The 20215-nt window shown below is 48.8% G+C and overlaps 1 protein-coding gene across 3 annotated transcripts in view; it reads left to right on the top strand.

The window, feature by feature from the left end:
• The window catches only part of Grik4 (glutamate ionotropic receptor kainate type subunit 4), a 431592-nt gene that overhangs the window by 252418 nt on the left and 158959 nt on the right, over positions 1-20215 (top strand). For 2 of the 3 annotated variants that reach the window (XM_052757513.1, XM_052757522.1), the window contains 2 exons: positions 2832-2996; positions 16679-16776. In XM_052757513.1, coding sequence (XP_052613473.1) covers positions 2832-2996; positions 16679-16776 — 263 coding nt within the window. The remainder of the gene's footprint in view (positions 1-2831; positions 2997-16678; positions 16777-20215) is intronic. The other variant, XM_052757532.1, reaches the window with a different exon arrangement.

Here is a 20215-nt window from a genome sequence, read left to right as displayed (position 1 = left end):
TTTATTTATTACAAGTAATTTATAGAAACTAAGGATGGCTGCCTCTAGTTTGGAAATCTCATCAGGATGTGAGTGTGTGGTAATAATTATAGGAAAGCAGACAAGTTACCTGGGCAGTTTTCAGAGGTCTAGAATCCAGTCTGTCACTGTTAGTGTCTCAGAGTTGATTTGCCTTGGTGACATGTCTTTAAAGTACCCAAAGGTGTAGGATCCCTACCTGTTAACACTCTCTCTTGAGCCCAAGTCCCAAGAGGACAGATTAGACCATGTCCTCCTCCTCCACTAGCCAGCTCTGGAAACATGGGCAGGTCACCAGACTCATCCGAACCCATATTTCTCATCTCATGTGAAGTTAAAACACTGATCTTACGGAGTTGAGGATGAGATTTTGACATGTCCACTAAACACACCATTGTTGCTGAGTATTCAAGCACAGATCTGTCTTGGATCCACAGTCTCCTGCCCATGACTCTGCTGGATGGACTGCCAATTCCTGCTGCTTCCACCTGGCCATAGCCACTCAGGGCCATGTGGCAGTGGAGTCTCTTGTGGTACACTGTGCTCTAGGGCCAGCATAACTGCTGCTACGAAATTTTCAGTGTAAAGCATTTTACAGCATTAAATCTTATGGAGAGCCTGATATCCACAAGCAATGGATGCGAAGCTGTGATGGTCACCACTGGCCTGGGGCTACATACCACCTGTCTGCTTTTAGAAGGAACGCCATGTGTCCATCAAGGGACATCATTGGGGGATCATTCCTCTCTACACCTGCCTCCTTAGGGTCTCAGGTTGTCATCCTAATGTGACTCAGTGTGACTCCATTTCTGCTCCCTGTGGAGTCGTCTCATGCTGAGTCTTGCTCCCTCAACCAGTCCAGTGAGACTGTAACTGACCCAAGTCAGAACATTCCCACGTTCTCCCATTCACAAGGAACGTGGACACGTGTTACAGGCTACCTTGGCGGGGCTTTCAAGTCTTCCCAGTTCCAATTCTTTGGCTACCCCTACAGGCGGCTGGTCATCTCCTGTGTGCTTTCCTAGTTAAAGCATCTCTACTTCATTGCCTAAGCCTTGGGACTTACCTTCACAGACCCCATGCTGGAGCCCACGCTGTGAATGTGAAATTGAGTTTACATTGTTCACTGAGGGTGTGCATATAAATAAGTCCGCCGGCAGGAAGAATGCTTTGTCATGTTCTGTGCTGTGTCCTGGCATTTCCTTCGTGAGATGTCGATTGTATGTATGTCAGCAATGGACAAAATGATAGATAGCATGGAGCCTGGGCCATTAAGGTACAGGGATTACCTTAGGGATTTTGTCACAGTGATGGAATGTTAACTAATACCAAGTCCATATTCCTTGTGAACATGAGAACTTGGGAACATTTTGCCCTGGCCCACCTGGCCATAGCCACTCAGGGCCATGTGGCAGTGGAGTCTCTTGTGGTACACTGTGTGTTTCCTTCAACCTCTGAAAGATAAGTTTGCTGTTCTTTTCTTTTCTTGTAATTACTTTATTGAGATAAAATTCATATCTGGCACAATTCACCCACCCAAAGTATACAATTCAGTGACTTTTACTGTATCCACAGCTGTCTCATAACCCTAGGCCACTGTTACTCTGATTTCTGTCTCTATGGATTCACTTTCTCTAGACATTCTTGTACTACTAGACCTATCCGACATGTTGTGTTTTGTGTCTGGCGGCTTTCACTTGGTGTAATGCTGTTAAGGTTCATCCATGTTGTCACACATGGAAACACTATGTTCCTCTTATGTCCCAGTAGTAATCCACTACAATAGGAAAGCAGCATCGTCTTTGTCCCTCGGTTGATGGACAGACAGATGGATTGTTTCCACCTTTTAGCCTTGGTGAATAATTACTCAGGAATAACCGCCATAAATGTTGACATAGAAGTGTGTGGTTGGTGTCAGCCTTTCAGCTCCCCAGGAAGAGAATTAAGAACCTCAGTCGCCAGCATTGCATGCCTACTAGATGTGAGACTGCATTGAGTATGTCTCATCTCAGGTCACAATAGCCCAAAGAGCAGCTCTCCTCCCCATTTTTCAAGTCAAGAAACAGATCCTTTAGCTGATATGGGTGGACCTGGGACTAGAGCCCAATTCCGTGTGATTCCCTTCAGATTGCATCCAGAGGCGGGGCAGCTACTCATACTGTACCTCTCTCCAAGTCATCCACACTGATCGTCACACTGGTTAAGTCCAGAGCATGGGTCACCAACCTCCACTACCTGAACTGAATCTCTACATTAATCAGTGGGTTTTTCTTTATTACGCCAATGTTCAGTGAAGAAAAGACGTTCAGACAAATCGCATGGCTCACCTGGGGGACATGGCTCATGGCACCAGAGACTGGAGTACGAGCATTCCACAGTAACCTACAGCTGCTTCCCGGTCACCACAGCTGTCCCACACAAATGCATAGCCTTCTCTTCCTCAGGGAGTTTCCCTGTATACTTGGAATTCCATTTTCAAAAGGATAGCACTCATGTGCACTTGGACAAGTCCCCAAGGGTATTTTTGTACCCGGGCTGGGGATCTCAGACAGGTAGGACCCCTGGTGGCTGGCTATGGCATTGCATTGTTCCTCAGGTGCCTAGCATTAGAATTCACTGCTACACCTGTCTGTAATCAGAGACTGAAGCATGCAGTGAACTTACTCTGGAGGTTTCTGTAGATGTCGAGGTGGAGAGGGATTTGGGGAGCTGCCTGGAAAAGGAAGATGGCAATTTGGGGAGGGTGGAGAAAGAAGAGGGATAATGGTGGTGGGTGATGTACCAACTGCCTCCCTATGGTTGCCTACCCACAGCTGCTATCTTGGATGACCCCATGGAGTGCAGCAGAGGGGAACGGCTCTCCATCACCCTGGCTAAGAACCGCATCAACCGCGCACCGGAGAGACTGGGCAAGGCCAAGGTCGAAGTGGACATCTTTGAGCTTCTCAGAGACAGCGAGTATGAAACTGCAGAAACCAGTACGTAGAATGGACAGACGGGCAGAGGAAGATGGTGGGTGTGTGTCTAGTGCCAGGCCTCTGATATGGATGTTCCTGGGGGAGGGAGAGAGTTCTATATGAGGAAGGCCTGTGAGAATCTCAGCCCAGATGAGAATCCTAGGTTTTGTTGTGAATCAAGAATTAGATAGAATATTAATAAAGTAATCCATCTACTCATTTGTTCATTCATTCATTCATTCATTCACTCATAGGTTGATTCATTCATGTCCTGGGCACTTACTATACACATGCTTGAAGAAAGTTTTGTGATTTTGCAAAAGAATGGTGGCTTATCCGTTGCCCATCTGACGGCCTTTTGCCTTCCCTCCCTCCCTTCCTTCTCCCTTCCTCTCTCTTTCCCTTTTTTTCTTACCTTCTAGTCTTTAGTAGTGTTTCACTTTGAGATAGGCTCTCACTCTGTAACCCAGGCTGATCTAGAGCTAAGTAAGTAGCCCAGGCTAGCTTCAAACTCACAGCAACTCTCCTGCCTCAGCCCCCCAAGGACTGGTACCGCTGGTGTAAGCTACTCCACCCGGCTCTATCTTGTGCTCTTGGGCTGAGGCAGAAATGTAGGAAGGTACTATGACTTGGAATGGAGTAAGGTATTCAGCTTACCTATACCTCAGTTTCTTCATCAGTAAAATGGGAGTGTTAGCCTCTACTTTGCAAATTTTGCATATTGTCATGAGAGTCACATGAGCTAAAATATAGGTGAATCCTCTGTGAGTTGTAGGGTTTCACAGACAAAGTAGGTCACTCAACTTACTTTTAGTACACAGAGTGGGTCCCATGTGCTGGATGGTGCTCTTACTTCTAACAATAGTGTGAGAGTTGCACACATTTTCTTCTATTTCAGAAAAGCAAGTGATGCTCAAAGGTATGGGGTAATTTTCCTGAGCACAGAGCTAGCCTGTGCAAACCCACTGAACCTCCCTTATGATCTCCTGTCTGGTGCTGGTGTTGCCTTGGTACTTATGCTCAACTGAGTGAGCCCCTGTCTTGTAGCTAAGCCAGAAATGAGCAGCTCCAGTACAGAAGGAAAGCAAAGAGCTGTTAGTCACCTTTCTGCTCTGTGACAAAGTGCCTAAGACATCAACTTAAGAAGAGAAAAGATGTTTGGCTGCCCAGTTTTTGAGGTCTGAGTCCATGACTGACCTGCCCCATTGCCATGGGATTTTGGACACACAGAGCACCATGGTGGAGACCTGTGGTAGAAAGTTGCCTACCTCATGGTAACCAGAAAACAAGATGAGACAGGAAGAGGAGGGATGAGGGTCCCAATATCCCCTTTAAGGACAGGCCCCCAGTGACCTCACTCTCTTCTGCTAGGACTCACGTCCTAAAGTTTCCTCTACCTCCCAACAGCACTACCACATAATGACCAAGCCTTCACCATGTGAGCCTTTGAAGGACTTTCGAATCCAAACTGAGCGAGGGATGCTCAGCCCAGACAGATGATTGACATTAACTCCACAAGACTTTGGAGAGTCCCCTTCTCTTCTTTTCCCAACCCAAACACCAAATAAACGAAAGAAAAGAACAGCTTGTGTAACTATTCATGTCTGTCACAGGGTCTTCCCCAGGAGGATGCTGCAATGCTCTGTTGCTCCAGCCTGGGCTGTTAGGACTACAGGAAGGACACAGGTTCTCACTGGAGATGATGGGGGAGGGAGGCTGTGGTCCCCAGAACCACCAACAGAGCTCTCTCTCTCTCTCTCTCTCTCTCTCTCTCTCTCTCTCTCTCTCTCTCTCTCTCTCTCTCTCTGTGTGTGTGTGTGTCTTTCTCTGTCTCTCTCCTGCCCTCACTGCTTCTTTAACACCCTTACTGCTGGACCCAGACTCTTCCCTCAGCTGGCTAGTTTTCCTAGTTCATCCATCATGCACCTGTCTCATAATGGCTGCCCAGGATGATGCCCTCTGATTCTTCACTTTGGAGCTTTTATTGAGTGTTTCCTCTATGATTCCGGATGTTTTGCTTTAGGAACAGTATTGGAAACAAGATAGACAGGACCTCTGGACTCATGGGAGCTACAGTCCCTTCAGAATATACAGTGTCAGCCTTCCCTAGTACTATTTTTTTCAAATATGTTTTTATTAATATTTTTGAGAATTTCACACAGACATACAATATACTTTGATCATATTCATCCCCATAACCTTCTCCCTAATTCTTCCCATATCCATCACACCCCACCTCTCTGAATTTCATGTCTTTTGTTTATAAATAACCTAATCAGTCCGGTTTGTGCTGCTCATATAGGCAAGGGTGTGAAGCCATTATCTGGAGCATGGCCAACCAATCAGGGACCACACTTCTAAAGAAAACCATTTGGCCTGCCTTCCCCTAGCACTGTCAACTGCCAGAAGCTCCTGAGCTGGGTAAAGGGGCTTGTGACCCCCTCTTCTCTCCCTGCTATTATGGTTGGTTTGATCTTATCTAGGTCTTATGCAGGCAGGCGCTCCCGGCTGCTATGAATTCCTGAGTGCCGCTGTCCCGTCATCTCCAAGAGAGGCAGGTTTGCTCTGGTCCTCTCTGACTCTCATGGTCTTTCTGCTCCTCCTTCCGTGATGTCTCCTGAGCCTTGAGGGAAGAGTGTGGGATGGACATCCTCCTTTGTATGCGTTTCTCTGGATCCCCAAAGTGGAGGATCTGATTAGGCCTGCTCGTCTTGCTTTGCGGCCAGTCTCACACGAGGCAGGTGTTTGCCAGACTGCAAACAGACATTGACTGTCCTCGGGGACAGTGTCCTCTCCTGGTCCAGCAGCTGTGAGTGAGGGTGGTTTATGCTATGCAGACTAGGGCCATTGAGGCTAAAGGAGCTACTGACACACATTCCTCTAGAACAGGGTGTGGTAGATCCAGTATGAAAATCATTCATTCATTCATTCATTCATTCATTCATTCAGTAAATAAACATGTAGCAAGAGCCTATTGTACCTGATTCTACCCAACAAGAACTTGTCAGGGAACAGAGAAATGTCCAAGAAGACATGAAGATTAATTTCTAGCACAATGAAAGGAAGACAGATTGTTCAAGACCTTCTGAATAAAATCAGAAATACCCACAACAAACTTCTTATGAGTCTCCTAGTCTGGTCTATGGAATTTCTTCACTCTGGTCTCAGACAAAGGTCTGGATTTCTTCAGAGTTCTGCAGCCCACTCTTTGAAAACCACCTCCCCGCTCCTTCCTGTCAGTTCTTCAGGGCCTCCCCAGCAGGACTGAATGCACGTCTGCCCATTGTAGATGGCGTCATTGGCGGGAAGAAATTTCCTCTCCCAGTGACCCATGCAGCCTGCTTTGGTAAAGTCAGTGCGTCTAACATATTAAGCCAGATGAATCAGGGAATAAAGGAAATTGATATCTTTATTCCTCATTGCAGGGCTTTGGACATCTTTTTAATGCCCCTTTTTTAGGCACCAAGTATTTTATTAACAAGTGGCCTTCGGTTCAGCTTTTATATCTCAGTGTGTTTGAGGCATGCTTCAGATGGCTTCTGGATCTTTCTGCCCCCAGTGTCTTTCATCTGAAGTCAGAGTATACCACCATAGTGGGTTTTAAACGCTGCCAGATAGTTCTTTGAAAGGCCTCAGCCTAGGGTTTTTGTTTTTTTTTTTAATCCTCAGGTAAGGAGATAGGTGAATGGTGGGTTCTTGCAGTGGCTAAAGCTAGGCTCATTGGTGTCAGTGGCAGTACTGGAAAAAGATAGGTAGAAGGAACAGGATCCTTGGATGGAGAGGGCTAGCCACACTGATCTCTACTTGGGAAGACGTGTAAGTGATGCGACAGTTATAGCATCAAGGGTTTGAGAATTAGACCAGCCCGAGCTCTCCCTGTGTGGGGTGGGAAGGCTCTATAGCCATTTTTATGCCTCAGGTTTGCTTATTTGTCAAGTGATAGTGGCAGCTGTCTCATTCAGGTGTGCCATGCAACAGCGTGGGTGACGCACACACACCCCTTGGTGCGTGCACACACGGCGTCTTCAGCTGCTGCGGTTAGGTGATTTTCCCTCCTGTCTTAGCTGAGCAGTTTCCCCCCAGACCTCACCACGGCCTCTTCTGTCCTGCGTTTCAAAGCTCAGCTGTCCCAGAGGGCTACACTCTCTCCCAGGCTCTTCTCAGGTGACTTGCTTAATGTCAACATCCCTCATAATTGGCCATTCCCATTCTCTTTCCAGTTTTCTGCATTTGAGGTTTCTGACAGCTTTGAGCCTTTGAAAGTTGCGGTGGGTCACCTCATGCCAGCTGCTGCTCTGCACCACAGTCCAGGCTTTCCCTGGGCTAGTGGTCCAGGTCTGATTTTCATTGCTAATTTAAGACATTTGCATGGATCCAGTGCCTTGGAGGACCCTCCCAACCCCTCACCTATCACCCTGTGGCCAGGGGCTGTGCTTCAAGAAGATCAAAGAGACTGCTGGTGATGTTTTTGGTTGTGCAAAGTCAAGGCTGTGATTGAAGTTGGGACTTTAGCGATCCAACAGGGCTATTTCGTCTTACTGTGGTAATAGGAGCTTTTCAAAAAGCTCTGTACACACCACACTTAATGAATCACATTCAGGGTGGGCCAGCCAGTCCAGGGAAGCAGAGGTTATTTCGAGAATCAAAGATGAGGAAGTGTACCGAAGGTGAAGGTGTTGGAATCTAGAGGTCGCCCCCCGCCCCCTCATCTGTTCGCTGCACACGAGGCTTAGAGATGGAAAGTATCACACAGGGCATTAATTAACAGCCAACCTGGATAACTGGGAAGATACGAGGAAAAAAATCAGCCCCCATTCAGCCTGGTTCAAATGGGCAGATTTTCATACAGTAGGTTTAGTTAGAGTGAGGGTCGCTTACAAAGCTTCCTCCAACACTCCCGGGACTTCCCCCACCTCTGCCCTTTTACCACCAGCACCTCGGGCTTCCAGATGTTAGATTTGCTAACTCCCCCTGCCTGGCTCACAGATCTGAAGCGAGAGGAATGGACAAGACCTATTAGGCCATTTCCCTCCCACTCTGCCCTTCCCGCTTCCCACTCTATCTTCTCTCCACCACAACCTTTCTTTTGCAAGGAGCTCCTAAAACACATCAGACTTCGACATCCTATGCTCTCTAGATCACCCTGTCTCCTGTGGCGAATGTATTAGAGCTGAACTAAGCACACCCCTTTACCACCCAAATACCCGTTGGCACCATCCCTGCTGCTGACCGAGCCAGTTTGAGGCTTAATTTACTGTAGAGCTAGAAGCAGGGGCCTCCCTGTCAACCCCTCACCTCGTCTTGTCTCTGTGAGGCCAAGCATGCCATCTACTGTCTACATTGTCTCCCCTTGAAGATAGACAGAGAACTAGGACCTCAGGAGGCTCCAGGGTGCCTGTCATGGGGCACATGTCTGCTATGTTCCAACTCACTCTTTCAGTCCATTCTTCTTAGGCTTCTTGAAGGTTCTGTCTGGCCATTATGACCTCCAGTGATTCAGGGGTGCCTCTGAGAATCAGCGTGCCCTCCAAATCAGTTCAGATGGCCCAAGGAAAGGGCTCAGGAGGCAAAGTGCTTGTTATCCCTTGTACATCTCAGTGCTTGGGGGGTGGAGATAAGTAGATCTCCTAGGCTCACTGGCCAGCTTAGACTACTTGCTGGGTTCTAGCCTAGCGAGAGACACTGGCTCCAGACAAAACAGAACAGGATGGATGGTGCCTGAGAAACAAGACCCAAGGTTGATGGCTGGCCTCTATAAGTACACCCACTTGCACACACAGACACAGACACATTTGGGCACCCCCCCCCACACACACACACACACACGGGCCAGGGTAAGGAGAAGCTAGAAGAGAAAGGCATGCAATTACGGTGAGTGATGCGTCATTCATCATCATTCATCAAACATTCCTCGCTGTGCTGTCTGAGTTCCCCACTTCCTAGCGTGAACTCAGAAACCCACTGGATGGCAGTGCTCAGAAATGATCTGGCCCAGTCCTCTCACGTCACAGATGAAGACACTGAGGCTCATGGTCTTTTTTAAGGAAGAAGTTAAGGAACACACATCCTTCAGAGTGACTTGAGTCTTCGGTGGCCTTGAAAGAAAGGGGTGTCAGAGCTAGGACACAGGCCAGATGGTCAGGCAAGACTCCAGGCAAAGCCTGGGAATGTTCCATAGGTGAACAGACGCTGGCATCCAGGTAGACGGCGCAACGGCCCAAGCAAAGGTTTGAGTCTGGACACCAGGGGTACAGTGGGGTGAAGTGGCTGATGAACATGAGTCTTGGAAAGAATTTACAGCAGGCATAGTTGATGGTCAGATAAGAAGGTCAGTAGAGACCAACAGCCACACGAAGGGCTGGGACCACCTGCGTGCCCCAGAATTCTAGCCCTGGTTCTACCACGTATGGGCTCCTGCCCTGTTCCTCTCTCATGGGAGAATAATAAAATGCCTATGGAAATGGGTATGCCTAGCACTCTTCCTCCCTAAGGTTAGTGGGGGATGGGGGTGTGAGAATGGAAGTATTTAACACACTCGGAGCAGCACATGGCCTGGTGTGAGCTCACAGCAACTTTTACCCATTCTTGTGATCAGAGATTCACGCCTCCCTCTCAGTGGCAGCGTGCTTGCCAGCTGGATGCCTGGCACATGGGAAGCCCCGGGGAATAGTGTTGTTCCTTCTGTGACTATTAGGGAAGGAGGAGGAGGTGGGGGTTTCTGGAACCAGGCCCCACTCTGGAGCATGGATAGTGCAGGGAGCTGTACTCTTCACCCCTCATACACTTCCTTTCCTGGCTTGCCCAGCAAGTCCAATTCATTCAGCCTGCCAGCCGCCTTGGAGACACGAACAAGGGGTATCCATGGAAAGCTTTGGTGCCAGAGGAGACAGTGTGTCAGAGTAAACAGAGGCAGCTGCTGCCTGATTGTAGGACAGTCGGGGCCTCTTGATGTGTTCCAAGAGTGATGTGTGCAGGAACAAGGAGACACCTTTGCTCCAGAGTCACCTTGAAGTGACTTTGTGCCAAGGACTGAGTCATCCCCAGTTTTTCTCTGCTCTGTGACTCTCCTAGCCCTGTGAAACTGGGATGCTTAGCCTCTGCAAGTATCTGAGTGGCTCATCTAGAACTACCTTGCCAGGGACAAGGACCTACATTCAGGGGCACCTGGATTGACCCTTCTGGAACATATGCCTCACGGCCAGCCCTGTCCACTCTGTACTGCTCCTGTCTGAGATGAGCCCAGCTTCCAGATGGACTTGGGAGCCACAGAGAATTTCCTCCATTGGGGTTGCAACACCACATCCTGGTCCTTTATTCTCTTAGCTGCCCTAACAATTGCCTTCCGATTCCTCTGCTGGCTGGAAAACTTTGTCATGGCCGCTTCCTCGTTCTTCCCCTCCCCTGGAGGCAGAGTTAGGGCATCTGTTCCCCTCCCTTGATGTCCCTCCAACCCATTTCTCAGTGTCCTCACGCTGGTGCCTTTGGCCTGTGGAATCAGGGCCCAGAAGTTCTAGAGATGAGGCCTTTTTGTGGCTGTTGCCCATTTCTGCTGAGTTGGGCATCCTCCTTAAGGAACATGAGCTCCACCATCTCAGGGATTCCTTGGCCCATACAGCTGAAAGGAGGGCCGTCTCATTGCCGTGGACTCACCTTGGATCACCTCAGTTCAACTGAATTACTTTATGCCAGGGCTGACCAGATGTCCCCCTGTTCTTAAAAGTACAGGACCCAGTGAGTCAATGGACAAATGGATGTGGGTGTGGGGCGCTCAGAAGGTCACACCCAGGACCCCAAGCTCCTGAGGTCTGACGGGTTTAGAATTCAGAACTTTTGCCGGGCAGCAGTGGCACACGCCTTTGATCCCAGCACTCTGGAGGCAGAGCCAGGCTGATCTCTGTGAGTTTGAGGCCAGCCTGGTTACAGAGCGAGATCCAGGACAGGCACCAAAACGACACGGAGAACCCTGTCTTGAAAAACCAAAAAGAAAAAAAAAAAGAATTCAGAACTTTTGAGACTGTAGAAAGTTCACACATTACACATGCCAGACACTAAAGAATGTCTCCAGTAATGACCCATGTGCAGACAAATGTGTTTTTACAGTCACACCTTGTGCAGGTTGAATATCCCTTAAGTGAAATGCTTGGGCCCAGAAGTGTTTCCTGGTGGGGTTGGGGGTGGGAATTTGAACTGTTTGCATAGACATTAGTAGTTGAGAATTCATAATAATAATAATAATAATAATAATAATAATAATAATAATAATAATAAAAAACTGGAAACCCCAAATCTCAAATGTTTTGAGCATCATGCCAGTGCTCAAAAAGTTTAGGATTTAGGACTTTTGGATTAGGCCTGCTTAGCTGGTAAATAGCCACACATCTGTCTACTTAGAGGAGATTTTAGCACCTATTTTGAGAAAATGCATCCAAACTTTGGATTGTGACCTTCTATAAGCATTTATCTTTAGAAAAAACATCCCTCTGCTGAGAGCTATCATGAGTATGCTTGCAGCATAAGCTGGCAAGGCATTTGGAGAACAGGGGAATTGCCATGATTCTACAGGCAGTTGGCTCAGATGCAGGACACGATGAGGCTTTCTTGCCTGGGGGCAGGATCTGAACTGGGTATTAGAGGATCAATATGAGTTTCCTGGGCAGAAGAACAAGAGAAAGTCTAGACCATGGCAGGCCGGGAGTGCTAAAGAACCCTATTTTTTTTTTATGGTTTTAGAAAATGTTTTTTTTATTAAGAAATTTTTTATTCATTTTACATGCCAACCACAGATTCCCCTTTCTTCCCCCCCTCTCACTTTCCCCACAACCTTCCTCCCCAGCCCTCCCCCCATTCCCTCCTCTGAAAAGGTAAGGCCTCCCATGGGGAGTCAGCAAAGCCTGGTACATTCACTTGAGGCAGGTCCAAGCCCCTCCCCCTGCATCAAGGCTGTTCAAGGTGTTCCACCATAGGTAATGGGCTCCAAAAAGCTAGCTCATGCACCAGGGATAAATCCTGATCCTACTGCCAGCAGGTACAAGCTACACAACTGTCTCGCTTATGCAGAGGGCCTAGTCCAGTCCCACGGAGGCTCCACAGCTGTGGGTCTAAAGTTCATGAGTTCCCACTAGCTTGTAAAGAACCCTGTCTTAGAGAAGTGCTTTAAAGTGAATAAAATAGCTGACCAGGGAAACCAATTATATAGAAAAGCAGCCAAAATATTTTAATAGTGATGTATTAATAGCTGTGATTTATAAATGTATTCATAGCCAAGCCCAGCCTTGGGTCTAACCACTAGAATGAGGTTGAACTAGTCATGAATATAAATGATATTTGTAATGTGATATGAAAACATCAGTGATTTCTGTTGGTGACAAAGGTACATGGGCTACAAATATACTGTGCTTTATTATATGCATTAAAAGCAAAGGAAATGTTACATTTCAGCTGGGTGTCCAGAGAAAAATGAACAACACACACACATACATACACACATACATGCCACACGCACACCCACACACACCCCTTCACACTCTCGACTCTTTCTCACAGAACACAGGCAGCTGGTTAGGTTGGGAACACCTGGTTTAGTTAGAACTAACTGCTCAGGAGCCTGGAGAAGGAAGACAGAGACAGGCACATGCAGGAGGAGGCACGGGGCTGGGGTGGGGTGGGGTGAGGAGGTGGGGGGGGGGGAGGACGCCGGGGGCGAGGGGTGGGGAGGGGCTGGGAAGGCAGGGTGACAGGCAGATCAGACCTCTTAAATTTTACTTGTCATCAGGAGATTTTCTTTAACACATTCCTTATAACATATAATAAAAGAATACATGCTCATTACAGAGCGTGAAGAAATAAAAAAAGAAAACCACAGAACATTCCCACAGCCAAGTCAGTGTCATCGAAGATTCTAGTTAATTGCCATTCTCTGTGGAAGGCTGTGGTTTAGGAGCTGGTCCTGGGGACAGGGGTCAAGCTGTCCAATCTGCACTCTATTCCTTGGTTTTCTTGACTTGTTTTTGTGTCTGTAAAGTGAAGATGCAGGTCCTTGTACCTGTTTCATCAGTTTGCTTCAGAATTACACAAATCCGCTCCTAAGATGTGTGCTGAACGGGCCATAATTATCTCCTGGTAAATGTTGGCACTAATCATGTCTTCCTTAGATCCGTCCTCAGTGAATAACTAGCCCCTGTATTTGCTTAGCTTCGGCTTCATGTAGATGCACATATAATTTTATATCCTACTTAATTCTCTTAATATTATTACATAAATAATTTTAATGCTATTATTAACTGTTCACATACATTTTAAATGCCTAAATACCATTCTATTTGGGCATATGACCCACTCTTTATAACTATCGCCTGATGGTTATTTCCAGTTTCCCATGTGAAAAGTCAAGAAGGCTGTGATACGGCTAGGCTAGGATGCCTTGGTGTGTTACCGTAAGGGCTGGAGGGTGCTAGGATTACATAAGACAGACCGAAGCAACAGACCAATGTTTTATGATTATAATGTACACTACCGTGTGGAGAAAAGATTGGGAATGGGGAGTCCTGGAGAAGACCCCATAGGAAGTCAGGTCAGGTGGGCAGAGCCTAGCCCCGGTAAGTGAATGAATGTAGTCAGAGGGAAGGTGTGGAAGAATCAAGAGTAACTGTGGCCTTTGACCTTCAGGAGCTAAGGGAAGTGAAGCAGAGTGGTTAAGAACATGAGCCTTGGTGTCAGTAGACCTCTAAGGTCAAGATCAGCTCAGCCATATCGTACCTATGTGAGCTTGAATAAGTTACGTACACACTAATCCTCCATTTCCTCATCTGTAAAGTGGGAATAAAATGAATCTTCCTGGGGGAAGAGGGGGGTCAGCAAGCACTGGCTGACAGAGGAGGGCGGAGGAGCACAGTGTGAGAAGAAGGATAAATAAGAGCAAAGCATAATGATGCATGAGTATGAAAATGCGTAATGAAGCCCATCACTTTGTGGCTAACTTTAAAAATGAATACATTTGGGGGACTGGGGTGAGGGCTCAGCAGCTAAGAGCCCTTGCTGCTCTTACAGAGGACCTGAGTTTGGCTCCTGGTCCTCACAACCATCTGTAATTCCAACTGCAAGGAATCTGACCGCCTCTCAGAAGTTGGCAGTTTGGCCACAGAGTCCATGCTCATACTCGATGAACTCTGCTGTGTTGAATAGGAGGTGCCGGAGGGCAGGCACCATGGCTAAGGCAAGGTGGTGCTTAGAACTTGATGTTGTACTTGACATGAGCACCTGGTAGCATCATCTGGGCAAAGGCAGCAAGGGTAAGTTTGTTGAGGCAGAGAAAGGCAGAGGTAAAACCTGGCTTAAGCAGATAAGGAAGAGTCATTATCCAAGGGAGAGACTCTCAGAAGTAGAGGAGAAGCAGCACCAGACAGTATTATGTTGGGAAATCTCAAAGAACAGCACAATCAAATGTTGGGAAAGAGAGTTGGGGTAGGACCAGTGACAGGTGGTAATGACCTTTTGTACCTGCAGATGCAATAGAACAAGGTAGGTTCAGAGAGAGCCCTGTATAAGCACGGAGGCACTATGGCTGTGGAGGAGAGAGCTAGGGGAAGGCCTGGCTGTGGAGATCCAGACTGTACAGTGAATGGGGCCAGGGCCTCGAAGCCCAAAGCTGACTCTGACCTTGACTGGCTCTGCAAGCTAATGTGTGTCACACATCAGGAGGAAGGGCTCCTTCCTAAGACTGTCATGCTGGGGGTGACATGGACAGCATCCAGCAGGCAGGGGGAGCTACACAGTTGGGCATGTGAAGGCTTGCATTCTGCTGAGGCTCTTCCTAGGTCAGGCCTGGCCACCAGGCTGTATGCCCCTGGGGACAGGTACACTCAGTACTGTTGAGTCCTCTGCAGCTCTGAGATTCTGGAGGCCATAGGTAAAGAGAGGGTAGAGGAGTTCTAAAGTTCATATTGCACACCCACAACTCTGTGATTTGAACCCTGGAGTCTTCCCCTGCTACCTGTGCCCCGTGTAGTTGATCCCATGGCTGTTTTGGCTGATGGCTGGGACTTTCCACAGGAAGGAGTGCCAGGCTTCAGGCGTGGCTTGGTAGCTTCCTCCACAGACCAGCATGAGGCATTCCCTCACATGCAATTTCTGAGAAATGAGTTCTGTCATGAATAAAAGGGAAATGTATGTGGACCTAGGCTTTCAGTTTGGGGTACAGTGTCAAATTGTGCAGTGGGAACATCTGTATGCAGCCTGAGGATGATGTCCGGGCTCTGATGTGTGCAGAGAATGAGCTCAGACACTTTCTGTTCCCTCCTTCCCTCCTATCCTCCTTCCCCCAGTCTCTAGCACTCTGTAATCTTAATTCTCCCTTCCTCTTCTGACCACGTGCCCCATCATTCAGCATTCAGCCATGAAGGCAGTCTGGGATCCTATCTAGAAAACATTGTACTAGACACCAAGATGTCTAGCAGGGTGGCCTGCCTGGTGGGGTTTGCAATCTAGTGAGGGAGTGAGTCTAGGGAGATGGTTCAGGAGGCAAAGTGCTCACTGCACAAGCATGAGGAGCTGAGTTTGAATGCCCAGCACCCACAGAAAAGCTGGATATAGTGATGTGCATCTACAGCTTCATGCTGGAGCAAGGATAGGTGGATCCTCGGGGCTCACTGCTCAGCCACCCAAACTAGCCAAATTGGTAAGATCCAGGTTGAGAAACGCTGTCATAGAAATGAAGGTGGAGAGCAACAGAGGAAGACACCCAACAGTGACCTCTGGCCTCCACATTTCACACACACACACACACACACACACACACACACACACACACACACACACACACACACACACGAGAGCATCTTTATGTATGCACATTCATGAAGAACATGATGGAGAAATCTAGTGAGCAGAGAGGAGAACTCTGTACCACACCGAAGAATTGAACTAAGTATCCAAGAGGAGAGGTGCAAACTAGGAATGTGGGAGCCGGGAAGGTCTGAGGAAAGAAGGTGTCCGGGGAACCCTTGAAAGGCGAGTGTCTAGAGTCCAGGAGGGAAGAGCACCTTCCCAGTTGAAGAGCAAGGTCAAGACCCCCAGGCAGCACCGGAGTGAGCCAGCTCTGGGGCGAGGCAGCCCGAGGGGCTGACAGACGACACTCACCTCTTGTTTTCTCTGTCTTCTCTCACGGCCTCCTTTGACTTCCATTGTCTGCCCTTTACCTCTCTACTGGCATCTCTTGGCCACCTCTGTCCCCTTGCGGTCTGCTTCGCTTCCTCCTCAACCGTCTCTAGCATCTGAGATGTTAAGAGATTGAAGGCTGGGCACCACTCTGGTACCACCCGGACCTTGAATTGCAGCAGCTGAGTCCCCTGACCCTCAGCAGACCAGACAGGGAGTGTGGGGGGCACCTTGGGTTCTCCATTACCTCTGTCCTTCGGTGATGGCCCAAGACAATTTATACCCCCTTTTGGCTGTGGCTGTATGTTGTCATAACCTGGGTCATTTCCTCATTTAATACTGTCCATAAACACCAATAAAACTGTCTGAGAGCCTAGCAGACCAGGGAGAGGAGGAGAGACTCGGGTTTGGAAGTGGCGGAAAGGGTCCTGGATGGGGCATAGGCAGAAGGTGAAGGCACTGGGTGATACCTAAGGACTTAGAACAGAGTCTAGCTGCATCATCTGAATGCCACGTTTTCTTTTCCGTTCCTGCTCCTACCCTGGCTGCAGTGTGTCAGATCCTCCCCAAGGGAGTGGTCGCTGTCCTGGGACCATCGTCGAGCCCAGCCTCCAGCTCTATCATCAGCAACATCTGTGGAGAGAAGGAGGTGAGTGTGAGGCTGCCCCGGGGATGGTCCAGCCTGTAGGCTGGATCCTTGAGTGCAGGAAGGGCCCAAGGAAGCCATGCCATTAACAACATCATCAATGCAAATGTAAGATAGAGTGACCACTGGTGGAGCGCTTTCTTTTTCTAAGTGCGGAAGGGATGGAGAGATGTTCGCCCACAGGATTTCCAAGCTAAGTTCAGTGTCTTAGGGTCCCACGGCAGGGCAGTGCCTTCAGTGGTCTCTCTGTGAGGCAGAGAGATGGAGGCTGGTGGTCTGGCATGAGGCTGAGGGGACAGAGGTGTGAGCCCTGCACTCTCCTTGATGCAGACAGAGTATTAGTGGTCTGTTTGTTTGAGATTCCAGGGAAGATGCCTTGAGGGGAGAAGCCGCTGCCCCATTTTATTGTGAGAATAAAATTTAAAAGCCTCTGCTTTCTGAGTGCATAAGGAAAGCGATTTTACTTTGTTTTTGCTATTTACTAGTTCCTGCCTTTGCTCTTCCAAGTGTGATGCTGGCCCACAGGTGTGACCTCTGACTGGAGTCTCTCTGGGCCCAAAGTGTGGAGGCCGTTCCCTCTGGCTCCAGTTCATGGGAGAAAAACATGCTAGAAGACAGGTTTCCTAGCAACTTGGGCTTTAGAGGGTCTGCCTATTGTAGGCATCTTTGTGGGGCCTTTCTAGAAGCTGCAGGCCTTTCTCCTGAAAACACATCCCCCAGAAGACAGTGGACGAGAGGACTGCACCCCACCCCCAGCCTCTCTGTGTCCCCGAGGCTTTCTGGACCAGTTTGTGGGAATTAGCTGGAGCTTGGTTTCAGGGAGGAGCATGCATGGGGAGGCAGCAGCAGCAGCTCACATCTGTACTAGAGCCCTGAGGCTCGGCTTTCCAGCCGCTTCTGAGGTAGAAGCATCTGACTCTGGGAAATAGTTGGGTGCCCTTTCAGAGAAAGCCTAACATCCCCACAGCAGGCACCTTTACCAAAGTGGGGAGTCGCAGACAGGCTTCTTTCTTCCTACCCAGGCTTCCTGGAACTGACCTCTTGATGCTGTGATCGGGGCTTTGTGAGTAGGCCCTGGTTCTTCAAGTCCCCTCTCAGAATTGTAATGTTCAAGTGTCTTATGGCCAATAGCCACACCTGTCGTGGGGGAGGGGGGCTGCATTTGCTCCTCTCAGCCCCCTGGAACCTTCTTTCCCCTTCTCAGTTATCCTGGAAGATGCTTCTCAGGCCAGCCACTGTGTCCTGCCACCGTCCTGGCAACATTTCACAGGCTCAGCCAGGAGCTGACGTTTAATTTAACTCTTTCTCACTGTGCTTCAGGTAACAGTCAAGGGTGCTATGTGGCAGGTTGTAACTCTAGCCTTGGCTCTGATCATCTTCACCCAGCTAGGCCGCCGACATTGGAGCTCCCACATTCTTTCGCTGACTCTTTCTCTTTCTTCTCTCCCTCGTTCCCCACCACACTCCCTTCACTGCCCTTTGCTCTCCTCCCCCAGTCCCCACTCCAGAGTAGCCCTGCCTTGGAGCTGGAGCTGTTTCACATTGGCTTGCAAGTCCCTCTACACTATGTGGCCTTTTAGGACAGAGGTCATGGGAGCCACTGATTTGCAGCATCCCCCACAGTTCGTCCAACCTGGAGGCACTGCCCGGAGAGCAGCCAGGCAGTTACCCCTCCTTTGTCGGGTCATGATCCTCCCTACCTTGACTGCCACTCAGATTATGCATTTTGGTTCATATTTTATCAGGCCTGGCTCTGAGGAAAAGCCATGGAGTCCTTGCCGTGGGTCCCAGCCTTAAAGGCTGCTAATATTTCTGAGATCCCAATAGCAGGCTGCTTCCTTCTTCTTGCTCTCCCCTTAGTCCCACTGTGGTGACTTCCTGGGACAAATTTGCAATCGTGGATCTATCATGGATTGATTTTTCTCCGAGAGAGAACAAACTAGCAGGGTGAGGCCTAGCTACCCCTGCCCAGGCCACAGAGCAGTTGGCTGCCTCCCCAGCAGCCTCCCAGATGGCCCCTGCTAGTGATTCATCACTTGCCCTGTCCTGGGGAGACCCCTCCACCCTCCTCCTCCATGCAACTAAAAGGGCTTCTGGAAACTTCTGCAACTGGAGAAGAGAGGGTCAGGGGCCAGGCATTGTCCAGGCACTGACTGTGTGGGAGTTTAAGGCTGTTTTGTTATTTGAATGCAGAATCCCATTCTCTCTTCCCGACCCTCAGATGCACCAGAGGTCAGCTCTGTTTGGATGATGCTTAGCCAGGTTAAATGGTTTGCTTCTGAATCACACAGGAGAACCTAGACACAAGCCAGTCTGTAGAATCCAAAAACCACGTATCCTTCTCCTTCCTGAAGGACCCTTCCCTGAATCCAGGGCCGGGAGTTATGAATCCATTGCTGTCTCCAAGGACTCCTCACCACGGGGAACTAATAGGCAGAGCTCTTTTGGCTAGCTGCTGGTGGAACCCAATGGACTGACTGTCACCCAGGGAGGAGTCAGGTCACAGACGCCAAGGCAATGTCTGGAGCTGAATCGGCCAGGCCACCCGGCTTGTACCCAGCTTTGCCCTTCATCTGGCTCCTTTGCCACCCCTCTCACCTTCAAGGTGTACGTGTTACTCATTTTAGATCAATTGTGTGGGATACAAAACACAAGCAGGTGGAAAGACCCCCATGAAGTGCACCAGGTCAGCTCTGATCCCAAGAGCCAGCCTTCAAACTCACCAGGCTTTTGTCAGTTCCACACCACGCAATCCCAGGTGAAAAAACAAAAACAAAAACCAAACTATGGTTGTGCTCCGTCCATGGTTCAAGGGCTAAGCCTAGTTGAATTCAGTAATTTTCTCTTCGGATTTCCCTAGGTCTTTGCTCTCCTCCCATCTCAATTTGCAAAGAGCCCTGGTTTCCGGCAGGCTTCTCCCTAAATCGTGAAAGGATAAGATGATGCAGTCTTACAGAGACCATCACAGCATTATCCCAGACCCCTGTAGCACAGCCTCTGAGCAAAGCCAGGCAGAGAAAACTTCGGTAATCGCCTCTGACTAATCCATTCTAGAAGCCAAGCACCTCATCATCGGGAAATTCTTTCTGCTGTCTGCTTTCAATCTCACTTGCTTTTGCATCAGTACAAACTTGTGCTCAGCTTCAGCTCTCCCAGCTCTGAGTGCCAGGGATGAGAGTGTCTGAATAAAATCAAGGTGGATGGCAGCTTATTACGATTTAACTTTCCTATTACCTACCAAATAGCCTAAGCTGTCAATAAAGCCGCCATTGGTGCCTCTTAATATCTCCTTCCTGGCAAAGAGAGGGAAGACGGCGCCGTCTAGAAACATCGCTTGTACATGTGGAAGGAAGCCAACATCGCTCTGATGGATCTAGGGCAGGTGTTTGTCCATCCGGCTCCATCCAGAGGCTCGAATGCTCTTCAGGTTCATTCCTATCTG

Source organism: Peromyscus californicus, unplaced genomic scaffold, assembly GCF_007827085.1.
Source record: "Peromyscus californicus insignis strain IS unplaced genomic scaffold, ASM782708v3 Scaffold_11__1_contigs__length_118956290, whole genome shotgun sequence".
Lineage (NCBI taxonomy): Eukaryota > Metazoa > Chordata > Mammalia > Rodentia > Cricetidae > Peromyscus > Peromyscus californicus.
Note: the sequence above shows the minus strand (reverse complement) of the source record. Positions and strands in the feature narration are given on the sequence as shown.